Here is a 16,282-nt window from a genome sequence, read left to right as displayed (position 1 = left end):
ATATAATAAATATTCACTTATTGCTTTCACAGCAGAATTAAGTCATATGAGGACAAGAACTTTGGCAATTATATTCGTTTCTGGTTTCTTGAGTGATTAAAAGTATCTAATTGATACATATCTATAGAAACTATATAGTATATCCTCTTCAAAAACAATATATTAAAATGCTTAATGCCAAATATTCACTTCTCAAATTGTAACTTATTCCTCTGTAAAGTTTATTTATTTGAGAGAGAGAGAGAGACAGAGACAGAGAGAGAGAACGAACCCCAAACAGGCTCCTTTCTTTCAGTAGAGAGCCCAGTGGAGGGCTCAATCTCATGAACCGTGAGATCATCACCTGAGTCAAAATCAAGAGTCAGATGCTTAACCAACTGAGCCACGCAGGTGCCTCTGCAACTTATTGTTAATATTTTGGTTCCAATGTTGTTTCTATATAGTTCAATTAGATTTATTCACTCATTCATATTCTTTTATTTGATTCTCATAATCCACTTCTCATTTCTGGTTTTAATATCCTTCTTCTCAAGCATATTTTTAATAGTTCTTAGTCTTATTTTTATTAAAAATGTTTTATTTTGCCCTTAATCCTTAAAGGTAGCGCAGGTCATTACAGATTACAAAGGTTTAGAAAAATGGAAGGTTATTCTAGCAACTTTGGGCATATACCTGCATAGCTGTTGATTTTGAATTATTTATGTTTCACTGAGTTTGAGCTTCTCTGATGACAACTTAATACATTCTATTTGTGAATCTAAAGTTATAAGGAGAAGAGACCTTTTTTCCCCTATCTTAATACTGAAGTATAAAACCAGAAACACCCAATTTTGGTAAACAGTAGGAAATACTAACTTAAGAGGAACAGTTAAAAAAACAAAAAAAAAGGAGCAGCTCCATATAATGACCGTACTTACCTCAATAAAGCAGGAAGCAAGAAATAGATTAGGGAAATGTCCATATACCTAACTTCCTGTTAGGTCTCATTAGCATGAATTTAATCCATTGTTGTATGGGTTACAAAGCTCTAGAACAGAGATAATAATGCAACTACCAAATTTCAATCTTAAGCTAAATTTAACTTGGAGCAAGAGAGGATGTTTTAAAATTATTTGCACAAATGAAGAAAAAGAGAGGAAATGGATGTAATGGTTTCGTAACAAAGTAAGACCATAAGGGGAGGCGGAACACAAGCTGAGTTTAAACCAGGAATATAAAATGCCATTCTTTATTTCTTAAAAGGAGAGAGAATACTGTATTTGCTAATTTTAGAACTAGCGTGCGTGTGTGGCATTACATTATTAATAATGCACCTCATTCAAGGCAACTAAAGAGCCTGCCTAACCTGCTCAGCCTTTCCTGCCAAGGCTGCTGGGAACGAATGACCAATGACCAATAAAGGAGAACTCCATAAAGCCGAACTGATGCAAAGGCAACAACTTAAAAAGGAATTAGGAAATCATATGTAATTTGCCATACTGTAAGGTTCATAAACAAGTGCCTTGAGGCAAACAGATTTATTTTATTTTTCATGGTTTAAGAGTTTTACTCATATCTTCCACCAAACAGAACCTACCTTTTTATTCCCTGAAATGTACTGCTAGCCATGTCTATGATGCCTCCGGTTGGCCTTGCCACTGCTCCAACTAAACCTTTCCCAACACCTTTGAAGAAACCAGCTGCTCCTTCTTTTTGAGCTCCTAGAAAGAAAAACAACAAAGGTTTAGGCAAGTGAATCATGAGAGAAAACAGAATCAATTTGTGAAAGACCTGGTAATACACATCACCTAAAGGAATATACTTGCCTTTGATTGGTTTTGTAACAATTCCCGTTATGCCACTTACAAAACCCTAGAGGAAAAGCACAATTAAAAATTTTTAATACTTTCAACATGATGCTTTGAAAAACCAAGTCTGGCTTACAAAAAAAAAAAAAAAGAGAGAGTTTTGCTCTCTAGATACTATAACAATCAACACACTGTCCACGTATTTTAGTTAAACAGAATGCTTTTGGAGGCTATGGACATATTGTATATAGGACACAACCCCCTACTTCTCCGATATCTAAATAACACTTGAAGGAGTGCAAGTTAAATGTCTATTTAAAAAAAAAATTTTTTTTTGATGTTTATTTTTGAGAGAGAAAGACAGACCGTGAGCAGGGGAGGGGAGGAGACAGAGGGAGACACAGAATCTGAAACAGGCTCCAGGCTCCGAGCTGTCAGCACAGAGCCCGACGCGGGGCTCGAACTCATGGGCCACGAGATCATGACCTGAGCCGAAGTTGGACATTCAGCCAACTAAGCCGCCCAGGCGCCCCAATGTCTATTTTCATATTCACAGAATGTGGCCTTATAAAATGGCCCCTGCTGTGTTTACAACCCTGGGAAACTTCTTACAGAAACCAAGCCTTTTCCTCCACGAGTGATGCCTTCTCTAAGACCCGCTGGTTGCTTATTCATGGCTTCTCTTCTCTTCTGTTGGTAGTCTTCATCCATAGTCATAGCTGCCACCCCTTTCGCCATAGCATTGGTGATTTTAGAGGCAGCACCAGCTAATCCACCTGGCAGAAATTACAATATTTTTAGTAAAAGCAAAGGCATCATTGCTTTAGCATAATCATACCTGGTAGGCATTCTGTTTCTTACCGACAGCTCCACCAACTAGTGCCTTCAGTCCTAGGGCCATCCCCTCCACAAACTCTTCAGGACCCTGGATGGCTCCCTAAAGGGTCAAATAACAACAAAGAAGGTTATATTTTATTTTAAAGGTGAACTTATTAATATAAATTAATATATGCCTAGAGGAAGTGACACCAGCAAAAAACTGAACATTATAACAGAATTCTCAGAGATACTTCACGACGTTGAAAGTAACAACAAGTTGATCCAAATGCAGGAATAGGACTATTCACCAAAGTGTACAAATGATGTTTTGCTCTGTAATGTAAGTTATAAGAACATAACCACAAACTACTCCTGATAATTTTTGTAAAAGAAATAATAGCACCTTAATTCTTAATATTTCTTATGTTTTAAATTATACTGTACAAGATAATAATATAGTAATAGTTTTATTTTTTGATTGCCCTCTCATTTAAAAGTGAAAGTAAGAGAGTTTTAAATGTTTTAACAGAAGATTTTAAGGGACACCAAACAATAATTTTTGCCACCGATTAACATTGCTGTGCACACTGTCCACCTGCATAGTTATTTGTACTGTCCCCACAATTGTGCAAAGACTGCCTGTCTATGGTGATCTTCCTTCTACTATCGAGTGAAGTTTATTGACCTTTAATATTCCAACAGAACACTTAAAATTCAATGTATCTTAGGAAAGTCTTAAGTTTAAATTTTTAGGGAAAAGGTAAACGTATCCCTCCAAAATTTTCCATTATCTCTTACCATTGTTTGCTGCAAAATCATGTCCTTCTGTTGTGTCTCCCAAAATCTATTTACACACACACCTCAAGTTAACAACTGGATGCATTATTTATTCAAAGTATTAGTAATATGTTGTACAATGCAAGAATAACTATTTTATTACCTGGTAAGGTTCATAAAAAAATGCTTCCACACCTTCAGAAAATTCTCTAATCAAGCCAAAGGGATTTCCCAAAACTTCAAGCCCAAGAATGAGTACGTACATTTGCTTAATGGCCTGAAAAATGAAATACAAACTTAATTAGATATTCAGGAAATTTTTTAAATTCAATGTTTTGTTTGTTTGTTTGCTTTTAGGTCAACACCCTCATCACCAATTTTAACACCGAAAACGTATCATCCTATTCATCACTAGTTTTGTTTTTAAAAAGTGATTTGGTGTTAAGAGTTTTAGAAATAATATATTTACATAAAGCTTTAGAATATTCAAAATTCTTTCACGTTTACAACTATGTCTGATGGTTACTATTACCACCATCATTTTAGAGACTGGAAAAACATGCAGACCAAATGATAACCTGGGTCACGTAACAGGTAAATGGCAAAACTGGAATCTTAACCCACACATCTTGACTCAGGCTTAGTGATCTGTGCATTATAAGACAGCTGTCTCAGATGCTGTAAGTTATATCAGAAGATACGGGAGTCTTTCTAAAGGTGGAAAAAAATCCATTAAAGTAATATATATAGCTGACTCAACAATACAATTACATTAAAAATAGCCTGTGTTCACCAGCTAGTTACTAATAAACAGTTTCCCTTGAAACTATTTTTTTAAGTAAGTTTGGTGAATTGCTTAGTTAATATTTTATTTAAAAATGTCTTAAGTCCGCAATGATCCAGAAGAGACCAGTCAGTGGAAAAACAACAACAACAGGAGGGCAAAAAATTGAAATGGTGATAGGGCTCAATTTCTTTCTACAATTCTGAGAAAAAAAAGTTAAAAAATTTTGAACATGGCTGCTCACTTAGCCTTGTCACATCTACATGTAAGACACAAAATGTTTCACTATTTTATATTAATCTGTCCCTTTGTAAAATAATCTCAGACAAACCTGTTTTGAATAGTGTCTTACTACTTCAGATTGTAGTTCAGATGCTGTATGGAACTGATAGTTGAGTTCAAAAAATGCAAGCCTGAAAAACACATAAATATGTGTGGGTACGTATCAAGGGAGAAGAGGGAGAGAGGTGAAGAGAACGCTTTTAATATTAATGAGTGGTTTCATTTTCTTTAGAATTTTTCTCCAAATCTTTCCTTTCAGTACAGTCCTGTGCCAATCAGAAAATTTCCTCTTTCACATGTATCTCTGCTTATTCTGGTCAAAGAACATCTAAGAGTCTTATGGAAGCTACGGATCTTAGGCTCAGAAAAGCCACCTATACATACTTTCACGTAATTTAGGGGATTCAGAGACCCTCTGAATTCCATTCATACATATAGACTCTATTACTCAACTCTGTCCTATCACGGCCCATAAAGAAAATGTCTGACACCTGAGACAAGTGGAAGAGGATGCTCAAGAATGGCCAGGGTTCAGTCGCTGCAGGTCCTGCCTGATCAACTGACAGGTGAGGAATCCAGGTCAGTTTACTTTTAACCTAGTCACAGCATATATCAGATCCACGACGTGGGAAGCTCTGTGTTAGCAGGTAAGATAGCAGCGGGATTAGAGATCTTACCCTATTCTCAATGTCTTCAAACCTACGTTCTTTATGTCCTATGTTCTTTAATTCATTACCTAACTTTATCTGGATTTAGAATTGCATCGTGCTGGGATCACTGATTCTTACCATTGTTCTTCATAATCTTTCCAGGTGCTACCTGAAAAGGTCCTTGTCATCTGACATCTCCACTCAGACTTCCTGTCTCTTTGGTCAGATATTCTAATAGCTTCCATGATGACTCCCACTAAAATGTAAATTCTTGGCTCCCTTCATTTCCACTACCATGGCATTCATTTTGTTCTAGCCACATATGCTTTAAAGAGTCTTGATCCTATTAAATCTTGAAACCACATCTTTGAAGCACCATACCTTTGAGCACACACTGCTTCTTAGGAATCCTCCCCGAGGCCTGAAAGGCCTTATATAATGCACAAACTTGTATGGCCTCTGTCTCTCTTTCTTAAGGAAATTATTTAATAATTGTTCTGTTTCTTAACAGTTAAGGCTTGGCAGGTAATATGTTAAATTATATTCCATTTAACAGTAAAGACCGTATTTGCCTCTGATCTGCAATGTCCTTTACACACTTTTCACTTATAAAGTTTTTACGTAAATATAAAATGGGCTTTTCGTCAATTTACAGATTTGAATATTACACATACTTAAAAACTACATCTTGTACATCTGTAAGAGTCGCACCAATACTCTTCAGCAGAAGATTTAAGGAATGAACCGCCATCAGTCCTTCCTGTTTTTCTGAATCTTTAGCTTCTTCTCTACCCGAACGCAGTGAAACACTTAAGTGCAACTAAAGAGATAAAGAGAGAAATATTTCAAGCACTATTTTCAAAATGACAATTTTAGCTTTTAAAATTCAATCTTATTTTAAATTTACTACACCATAAAGAAGATTTCAAAATTATCTAGATTATATCAAAATTATTATGTAAAAAGTTAAAGGAATTTAAAATTGAACACAATTCTTTTTAAATTTTAAATTCAGCAATACAGACTAATATGGCATTTAGGTTCAATCCGATTCTTTTGGTACACCTAGGAAAATAGTAATTGGTACACATCTTTAAATAATATTAATAATCTAGAAGTTGAGGTTGTTGAAATGACTCAAGTATCACCAAAAGTAAGTGTTTCAACTATTACAATTAAGTTAGCACATTGAAAACAGTTAAAACACACTTTCGTATCATATGCACATACACGGTATACATACATAGCTATACAATAATTTTCTTCAAGTATTACGTAATTCAGAAACTTTGTGTTAAGAACTTATATTTAGTTCCATTCAACTTCCAGTTTTTAAATCGAGGTTACTTTATGAATTAATTTAAAACTTAAAGACTATAGTTATTAATATTATAGTGCATTATTTGAAAGTTGCTAAGAGTAAATAAATCTTAAAAGTTCTCACACAAGAAAAAAAAATTTTTAACATGTATGGTGATGGATGGTCATTTGACTTATTGTGGTGATCATCTCACAGCGTATATAAGTAATGAATCATCACCTTATACACCTGAAACTAATGTATGTTCTATGTCAATTATAATTCAATAAAAAAAATATACAATCATACACACAATTTTGAAAACTGTCATTAAGCATGTTAATAGAAGACTAAGGTAACATAATATTAGGTCAAGATATAAACATGTAAGTTCATGTTTTACGTGGGCCCAGTATTATTTCCACATGGTGAAAAATTGTTATAAGTATAAATAAAAATTTTAAAGGATTATTCCTTACTTTTTACTTTATTTACAGAATTTATATACTATTAGAGAACATAATTTACATGCTCATCTCTCCACACAGATCAAGTCAATTTGCTATTACCTAGATTATCAAGGATAATAATAAAGAGACTTTTCTCCTACCTTGATGGGAGATATATGAAAGTATTCATAGAGACTGACTTGTGATGAATCAACTAATGAAGCTGTTTTATATTCTTCTTGGAAAGCTTCTATATCTTTATGAAAAAGTTCAACCTATAAGAAACAAAAAGTATTAAAAACTTAAGGGATTCATCTGTACGAGTTCATACACTGCAGAACACTTCCTTATAACATCCAGATTCAATGTTCCTTGTGATTGGAAAGTTACTGCATCAAAAGGGAACCTAACACTTCTATTGTTAGTAAAGCTCTGTCCCTTACTCACAAACTGATAAGCATATCTTCTATGTTTCCATCTAATCCATTAAAAACATTAAGCTTTTATTCTTGGGACTACAAAGCTTATCCCAAAAAGCTACTATAATCCAGCTCACCAATACTTTTTTTATGTGATTTATTTTTGGGGGATGGGGGTGGGGGTGGGGGTGGGGCGCCAGCCCGTGTACAAGTAGAGGAGGGGCAGAGAGAGAGAAAAGAGAAAGAATTCCAAGCAGGCTTCACACTCAGTGCAGAGCCTGACACAAGGCTCAATCTTACAACCTTGAGATCATGACCTGAGCTGAAATCAAGAGTCAGACACTTAATGGATTGAGCCACCCAGGTGTCCCTCCATCAACACCTTCTTAGGAATACAGATTTCTTAAATATAATCACATTCCACTTGTAGCTTTTTGGTAAATACTGACATCTACAGAGGCCAGTAATATAAATCAAAAAGGGGAAGGTCCTGAAAATGACGTTGCAAAAAGTGATAATGGCTTTCATTTTTGATAATCATTAATTCTCTTCCAAACACTCACAAATCTAAGTTACTTCTATGTGTTGAGAAATAGCCCAACATTCATATTTAACCCATCATCAAAAATATCAAAATGATAGCCTTATTAAAAGTTGAGTATCTGGAAACTACTTCTGGGATGACAGTGTGAGGGGATCTTTAGATCAGCTTCCCCAGTGAAACTGGTGAAATTTAAAAAAAGCAAAAAAACCCCCCAAAAAACCCCACTTATTTAAGGCCTCTATGAATGAACCTAAGGGTACAAGCAAATTAAACATCTTTTCAAGAAAATCTACAAACATTTGGTAAGAAAAGTGAATCTGTGGTATCTGAACAAGGAATACTCTCTTAGTGCCCCCTCCTAGTTCAATAAGCCATAACACCACTGTAGACTGCTATACTCAAAAACACAAAGCTCCCTTTCTGCCTAGTCTCCCTCAATGGTATACTTTCCTCCTGGGAGGCATAAAGGTGTCAGCATTTCTCATCCTGCCCCCAGCTACCAGCGCTAATGCTACATTACAGGGATGGGAGAGCTTCCATTCCCTGCCTGGCCTCTACTCATGGAACAAAGGCTCTAATTGTGTGTAATGTCACTGAGAATACTGGGTTCTGATCACTCTTGTTCCTCCCCCAGCTCTGAAGCTCTGGTTCAGATTTTACCTGGGGTGTAGGGAGGTGGACAGCAAAGAAACTTTGAAATAGTTTCTAATCTTTTCCCAAAAAAATTGCCTTCAACTACAAGAGAGTGTGAAGAAGTTCAAGCGTAGGCTTTGGGAAACAGTGAATGTCATGGTGAAAGTCAATTAGACAGAAAACCATTGATTCAATGAAGATACAGCCTAAACTGTAGTCCTGTTAGTTTTCATGAGGGAAATGGGCAGAGACAGTTTAGAGGGGGTCTTCCCAGCCTCAGAACAAATATGATCTCCAGATCAATTCCTTCAAAAAACCCCTCAAGTTTGATTGGATTAGTCTGCAGAGCAATTTGTGGCCTAAGGTACTGTTGAAAAAAATAAAGCAATCAGCTGGCAATTGTGGAGTATATATATCAGCAGGGTGTGGTTGTGGAAAGAGAAGGCCCAGCCCCAAAACCAGTTATTCCAGGATGACAGTGGGTGTTGCAAATCTTCACCTTTCTGAGCAACACCAAAAGCTGAACACCACAGGGAAAGTCAGGGGTGTGGGTGGGATAGACTTCAATATAAAAATCTAGTCACTAAATGAATAAATAAGCTAGAAACAATAATAAACTATGGAGGAGAGGGCCCAGTAGCCAGTTTTTATAGTATATTACTTAAAATGTCCAGTTTCTAACCAAAAATTATGAGATATGCAAAGACATAGCAATGTATGAACCATACACTGGGAAAAAAGCAGGCAAAAGAAACTGCCTGTGAGATGTGACCAGATTGGATTAAAATACTTCAAAGTAACCACTGTAAATATGTTCAAAGAATTAAAGAAAACCATATTTAGGAAAGTAAATTATGATGACAATGTCTTATCAAATAGATTATATCAATACAGAAGGAGAAAGATTAAATTAAAAAGTCCTATGAGAAATTCTGGAATTGAAAACTGTAACAAATGGAAAATTCACTAGAACGAGGTAACAGTGGATTTGAGTTGATAGAAGGAATATAAACACTATTATATGCTAAATTGGATGCACTGCTTCATTAGTGAACTTGAAGATAAAGTGTTACAGATTATGCATTCTGAAGAACAGAGAAAAAAGAGGAAAAATGAACAGTCTCGGAGAAATGTGGGGCACTGTTAAGCATACTAACATATACAGTATGGGAGTATAAGGAGGAGGAGAGAGAAAAAAAGAAAAAAAATATTTGAAGAAATAATAGCTGAATACTTTCTAAAATCACTGAAAACACTACTAAACTATGTATCCAGGAAGCTAAATGAACTCCAAGTGCATAAACAGAAAGAAAGTCACAACAGATATATAATAGTAAAATTACTGAAAGTCAAAGACAAGGAGATAATCTTAAAAACAAGAACAGAGGGGCGCCTGGGTGGCGCAGTCGGTTGGGCGTCCGACTTCAGCCAGGTCACGATCTCGCGGTCTGTGAGTTCGAGCCCCGCGTCAGGCTCTGGGCTGATGGCTCGGAGCCTGGAGCCTGTTTCCGATTCTGTGTCTCCCTCTCTCTCTGCCCCTCCCCTGTTCATGCTCTGTCTCTCTCTGTCCCAAAAATAAATAAAAAACGTTGAAAAAAAAAATTAAAAAAAAAAAAACAACAAAAAACAACAAGAACAGAAAAGCAACCCATTATATAAGAAGGATCCTGATAAGATTAATGGTTGACATGCTGGCAGAAAGGAGGCAAGAAGGGAGTGGGCTAACATATTCAAAGCACTAAATGAAAAAAAAAAAAAAAAAAAAAAAAAAAAGCCAACCAAGAATCCTATACACAGTATAGCTACCTTTCATAATGAAGGGACATAAAGACATTCCCAGATAAACAAAAACTGAGTTTACTGTTAGCAAGTGTGTTTTACAAGAAATACTAATGAGATTCCTCAGGCTGAAGGCAAGTGACCCCAAGTAGTAATCAGAACTCAAATAAAAAACAAACAAACAACAGCCAGCACTGGTGTGAAGACGATTATGGAAGTATAAAAGATGGTAAAAATATATAATCTTTTCCTCTTCTTTTAATTCAAAAAGCAAATGACTAAATTACATATGTATAAAAAATCTACTGTTGGGCCGATGACAGACCAATATCCCATGAATGTAAACACAAAAATCCTCAACAAAATACTACCAAACCAAACAAATATTTACAAAATTTATATATGTGACCAAGTGGGATTCATCCCAGGTATAGAAGGTTGTTTTAACATCCAGTGTAATATAATCAATACAACGAAAACCATATGATCATCCCAACAGATGCAGAAAAAACATATGACAAAATGTGACATACTTTCATGATAAACACTTAATAAACTGGCAATATTAGCGAACTCAACCAGATGAAGGGTTATCTGCAAAAAATCTACTGTTGATACCATAATTAATGGTGAAAGACTGAAAGCTTTCCCTTTAAGATCAGAAACAAAGCAAGGATGTCTGCTCTTGACATGTCTATTCAATGCTGTACCTTGTACTAGAGGTTCTAGCAGGGCAATTAAGAAGAAACAAAAGTCATCCAGATTGGATCAGAAAGGAAGAAGTAAAACTATTCTCAAATGGCATGATCTTATATAAGGAAAACCCACAAAACAACTAGTAGAGCTAACAAATGAGTTCAGAAAGACTGCGGAATACAAGATCAGTATAAAAACATTAAGTGTATTTCCATACACTTGCAATGAACAAACCAAAATGAAATTAAGAAAACAATTTTGTTCATGCTATAAGAAAAGAAATATTCAATAATGAATATAACAAAAGCCAAATTTACGCTCTGAAAATCATACAACGGTGTTGAAAGAAAGTAAATCTACATTACATAGAAGACATTCAGTGTTTAAAGACTGTAAGACTCGGGGGTGCCTGGGTGGCTCAGTCGGTTAAGCGACCGACTTTGGCTCAGGTCATGATCTCACAACTTGTGAGTTCGAGCCCCGCATCAGGTTCTGTGCTAACAGCTCGGAGCCTGGAGCCTGCTTCAGATTCTGTGTCTCCCTCTCTCTCTGCCCCTCCCATGCTCATGCTCTGTCTCTCTAATAATAAATAAACATTAAAAAAAATAAAAAAAAAAAAAAAGACTGCAAGACTTAATAATGTTAAGATGTCAAAACCCTAAGGCTAGTATATAGATTCAATGTAATCCCTGTCAAGCCCCCAGATGACTTCTCCAAAGAAATTGTCCAGCTCACTCTCAAATTCATGCGGAATTGCAAAAGGACCCTAAATAGTCAAAACAATCTTGAAAAAGAAGAAAGTAGGAGGATTCATAATTTTCAATTTCAAAACTTACTACAAAACAATAATAATCAGGACAGTGCAGTATTGGCACAAAGATGGACTTAGAGAGCAATGGAATAAAACCATATATTTATGATCAACTGATTTTTGACAAGGGTACCAAGACCATTAATGAGGAAGGAATAGTCTTTCAACAAATGGTATTGGAACAATTGAAGAGCCAAATGCAAAAGACTGGTGATCCTGGACTCTTATACCACGTACAAAAATTAACTCAAAATATATGAAAGACCTGATTGTAAATAATGCTTAGAACATAGGGCTAAATCTTTATTACCTTAATAATCTTGAATTTCACAAAGGACTCTTAAAGATGACACCAAAAACATGAGCAACAACAAGAGAATTCAGACTTCATTAATATTAAACTTTTGTACTTGAAAAGACATTAGGAAAGTATAACTGAACATACAGTCAAAGTATTTGCAAATCATAGATCTGATATAGAACTTGTATTCAGAATATATAAAGAACTTTTACAATTTGATAATAAGGAGCCAACCTATTTAATAACAGGCAAAAAATCTGAAAGACATTTCTCCAAAGAAGATATGTAAATGATCAATCAACACATCAAAAGATGTTCAGTCATTACTCATCCGGTATATGCAAATCAAAATTACAAAGATATACTTCACATCTACTACGATGGCTAGAATTCAAAGGACAGATAATAACAAGTGTTGATGATGACACTGAAATTAGAATCATACATTTTATATGATTTTAACTTGTACACAAATATTCACAGCAGTATTATTCATAATAGCCTAAATGTGGAAACAGCACAAATGTCCCTACCTGATGAATGGATTAACAAAATGTGGCATATCCACAGAGCACTGGCTATATACAATATGGAATGCATCTATAACAACAGAGTATTCGTTGGCCAGAAGTACTGATAGATGCTACAACCTGAATGAACCTTGTCAACATCATGCTAAGTGAAAGCAGCCCCTCCCTTCCAAATAACTACGCAGTGTATGGTTCTATTAATATGAAATATCTAGAGTAAGAAAACCAACAGACTGGAAGTATATTATTAGTGGTTGTATGGGACTGGCATGGTTTCTTTTTGGGATGATGAAAATGTTCTGGAATGAGATAGTAATGCTGGCTGTACAATTCTGTAAATATATTAAAAGTCACTGAACTGTACACTTTGATTAAAATATATGGTACGTGAACTATATCTCAATAAATTGCTATTAAAAGAAAAAAAGTATATTTTCTTTTATCCATATAATTTGTCTTATCTTCAGAATTCTTATGAAGACAGCTGAAGAAGAGATCATATATGATCTACTCTATCACTGTGATTTTATAGTCTATCAGTCACAAGTAACATACCACCTTTTATTTTTACCTTTTCCTTTGCAGAATATCCTGGTCACACCCAAATTTCTCAGTTACTAATTAAAACAAAAGTAACCAAGGAAAATAAAATAGGAAAAAACAGTGATGTGAACATGACTACTAGCTAGTCACTATTACTGGCTTAAAACATTTCCTCCTGTTTGCTAACACACCTTAAACAGGCTATTTTAACTTGTCTTACACGTCATCTACAATCTGAAAATGTGAGTTCTACCACTTTACCTACCAGTGGATTAAAACCATATTAATACATCAAGAATTTATAATTTTTTAGTCTTCCTCTTCCCGAACCCTTCCCATCAATGCTATCATTTTAAGACTTACCTCTGTTTTTTCAGTCACTTCTGCTTCTGTCATAAGTTCTGCTAAAGCATAGACAAACCCAAGATCTAACCTGAGATCCATTTCTTGGATCAACACCTTGAAGTACCTATTATTACAAAGCAGAAAACATAAAATCATTGATTAAGTGCACTAAGAAAATTAGCTAGAAAAAAGCATTAGATAACTATTAGAATGTTGAAACTGAGGTTTTTCTAGATGAATGAAAAAAATCACGGCAACACATAACAGCAACAAACTCAAAATGTAAAAATGCCTATAGAGAAAAAACTGGCAAGTAAATTGTGCTATACAGTCATACACAATATTATACATTAGTGATAATAAACTCTACCTACACAGAAAATAATAAAATTTAGTAATAAGTTGAATGAAAAAATCCGGTCCCCAAAAGTCTATGTTCAGTTTGAAAAAAAATTTTTTAATTAGGAAAAAAAGGGAACACAAAGAAGAATATTTAAATACATATATTTAATAGAATTATATTTTAAAAAGGGATGAAGATAGTTCTTGGTTGATAGGATGGAGAACACAAGAAATAGGAGAGTAAATACAGATGGATGTTTCTCTCAATGTTCTACTTCTTAGACTGGAGAGTGACTTAATTTTAAGATACTATTTTCTTTCTTTTTTCTAAAATGATATGCAGTAATTAAAGAAAACCTATCAGAAAACAAATGATAAAGTAGCAAAATACTCACAGTTAATACCTAAGTATATTTCATTCACAGCCTCTGACTCTCCAAAATTATAAAATAGATTTTTCCTAATGACCTGTATAATTTAGTATTTTGCATTTAAACATTTGACTCATCTGAATTTTTTTTAAAAGAGTACAATTAGCTCACATATTTAAATTGAAACATTAAATAAACACACAAGAAATATATTAAGACACTTACTTAATACGCGAAATCTGGGAATGGCCTGCAGATCTCATAACAATACTGACATCTGTGAAGGGTTTTGGAGCTGCAGAAGTAATAAATAGGATTAATCCCACGATGCTTTAAGCGAAAGATAAGCACTTTCTTGCAATTTAATACACATTACAATGGAGACCTAAATTATTTACTAAATTATGAGTATCAATTAAAATTACTATTTGCAAGATCCATTACAGTCTTAATTTCAGACTCTAGGATTTCTTTTTAAGTTATCTGTATTCACTTTCAGGATAACTAATCCTTTAAATTAGTGAGTGATTTTAAAGTAGAAGTATGCATTAGAATCACAAGGCAAACACTGTGAAAACACAGATTTCAGGGTCTCGTCCTGGACTTCTGGGTGGAGGGGCTTGGGCATGTACAATGGTCAAAAGCTTCCAAGAAGATTATGAATACCACCTTAGAGAGTTCAAAGCCAGTGGTGTGGAGGCAGGGGTTGGAAGGCAAGGGCAGGGGTAGCAAAGACAAAGTGAGGGTACGAGGGATAGAAAAGACAGAAGTGAAGGGGAAGAGAATGGAACAAAGGACTTGTCATCACACTGAGCTGGAGAATACAGGACAGTTTTCATGGCTGGAAACCACTCTGAATTTAAATTCCTTCAAAATTTATTCAGAGATCCTATTGGTTTTTAGATCAGAGGTTTACAAACCAGCAATCCATTTTTTAAGTAATATTTCTAAATATTTAAATGTTTCTAATTAATCTTTTCTTCAGAATTCAATATTGTGTTGACCTTAATTGAGTACCTGTTGTTCCTTTTCCATGCTATTTAATTTTCTAATGATCCCATAGAAACTAAACTTGAGAATGGTTTCATTTCATATTTTTATAGTAAAATAAACCATACAGCTAATACAAACAATTTCATTGCAATTTAAAATACAAACAAACCTGAATCCATAGTGACCGACTTGGGAGGTTTAATCGGATAAAACACAAAAGGAAATATAGCACCATGTATCTGGTTTTGGATCTATGAAAATAAAAAAAACCAGGTTGGTATATTAACATGTTAATTATAGAACTTGACTAGAATAACAGGATTTAATAAGTAGAAGGAATCAGCAGTCTAGTTCAACACTGAAATCAAAGTACTAGAGAGACCATGGGAACACATTTGGTTTATTGCTATGTTCCTTATGAACATAATTTGAGTATCTTTTCAGACTCACCTGTATTCTGTAAATTTGAATTCTAAATGATGACTGATGTGCAGATGTGCTATATTCTACTTTTAATGCTGGAAGATAATTTCTTCGTATAGCTATTACATGTGGTTGCAGAATTTTCATGTTAGTGCCACTAGGTGTGAAGCGAACCTGAAAAACATGCCCCCCCCCCCAAAATACAATTTCTCTGAATTCATAAACTGATTAAAATCCGAAATTTGTACCAAAAACTTTAAGATAATATTAACTAAAGTAATAGGCTACATAGTTGATTAGATATTTGCAATTTGATTAGGTTTAGGTTGGATCTTTAAATACAATTCACAAAAAATATTCACTTTTTATTGTATCACTTTTTATGTAAATTTACTAAAAAATGATAAAAGAAAAAAAAATTTAACAAGTAACTAAAATAACATATTGGCTTCTTAAAAGTATGAGTTGCTAATATAGACAACTTTCCCTTTAAAGTATTTTATATAAAGTATGTATGGTATAATTAATTGTTTTGTAAGGAAACCAGACTTTCCTTAAAAATTCACTAGTGAGGGGTGCCAGGGTGGTTCAGTCGGTTAGGAGTCCGACTCTTGGTTTTGGCTCAGGTCATGATCTCACAGTCGATTTGTGAGTTCTCTCCCTGCCCCTCCCGCACTCTCTCTCAAAATAAATAAATCAACTTA

At 34.6% G+C, this 16,282-nt stretch overlaps 1 protein-coding gene across 8 annotated transcripts in view; it reads right to left on the bottom strand.

Annotated features, from left to right (window-relative positions):
* VPS13A (vacuolar protein sorting 13 homolog A) overlaps window positions 1-16,282 on the bottom strand; it is a 253,659-nt gene that overhangs the window by 31,006 nt on the left and 206,371 nt on the right. For all 8 annotated transcript variants that reach the window (XR_014135928.1, XM_081790878.1, XM_081790879.1 and 5 more), the window contains 12 exons: window positions 15,606-15,752; window positions 15,325-15,406; window positions 14,388-14,457; window positions 13,468-13,573; window positions 7,010-7,123; window positions 5,774-5,919; window positions 4,499-4,580; window positions 3,547-3,660; window positions 2,649-2,724; window positions 2,400-2,563; window positions 1,806-1,851; window positions 1,577-1,700 (listed from right to left, as the gene is read on the bottom strand). Coding sequence is in view for 7 of the 8 variants with exons in the window: in XM_081790878.1 (XP_081647004.1) it covers window positions 1,577-1,700; window positions 1,806-1,851; window positions 2,400-2,563; window positions 2,649-2,724; window positions 3,547-3,660; window positions 4,499-4,580; window positions 5,774-5,919; window positions 7,010-7,123; window positions 13,468-13,573; window positions 14,388-14,457; window positions 15,325-15,406; window positions 15,606-15,752 (1,271 nt within the window). In the remaining variant the exon portion in view is untranslated. The remainder of the gene's footprint in view (window positions 1-1,576; window positions 1,701-1,805; window positions 1,852-2,399; window positions 2,564-2,648; window positions 2,725-3,546; window positions 3,661-4,498; window positions 4,581-5,773; window positions 5,920-7,009; window positions 7,124-13,467; window positions 13,574-14,387; window positions 14,458-15,324; window positions 15,407-15,605; window positions 15,753-16,282) is intronic.

The sequence above is a fragment of the Panthera onca genome, chromosome D4 (assembly GCF_046562875.1).
Source record: "Panthera onca isolate mPanOnc1 chromosome D4, mPanOnc1 haplotype 2, whole genome shotgun sequence".
NCBI classification, from domain to species: domain Eukaryota; kingdom Metazoa; phylum Chordata; class Mammalia; order Carnivora; family Felidae; genus Panthera; species Panthera onca.
The sequence above is the reverse complement of the archived record's forward strand: the minus strand, read 5'-3'. Positions and strand labels throughout refer to the sequence as shown.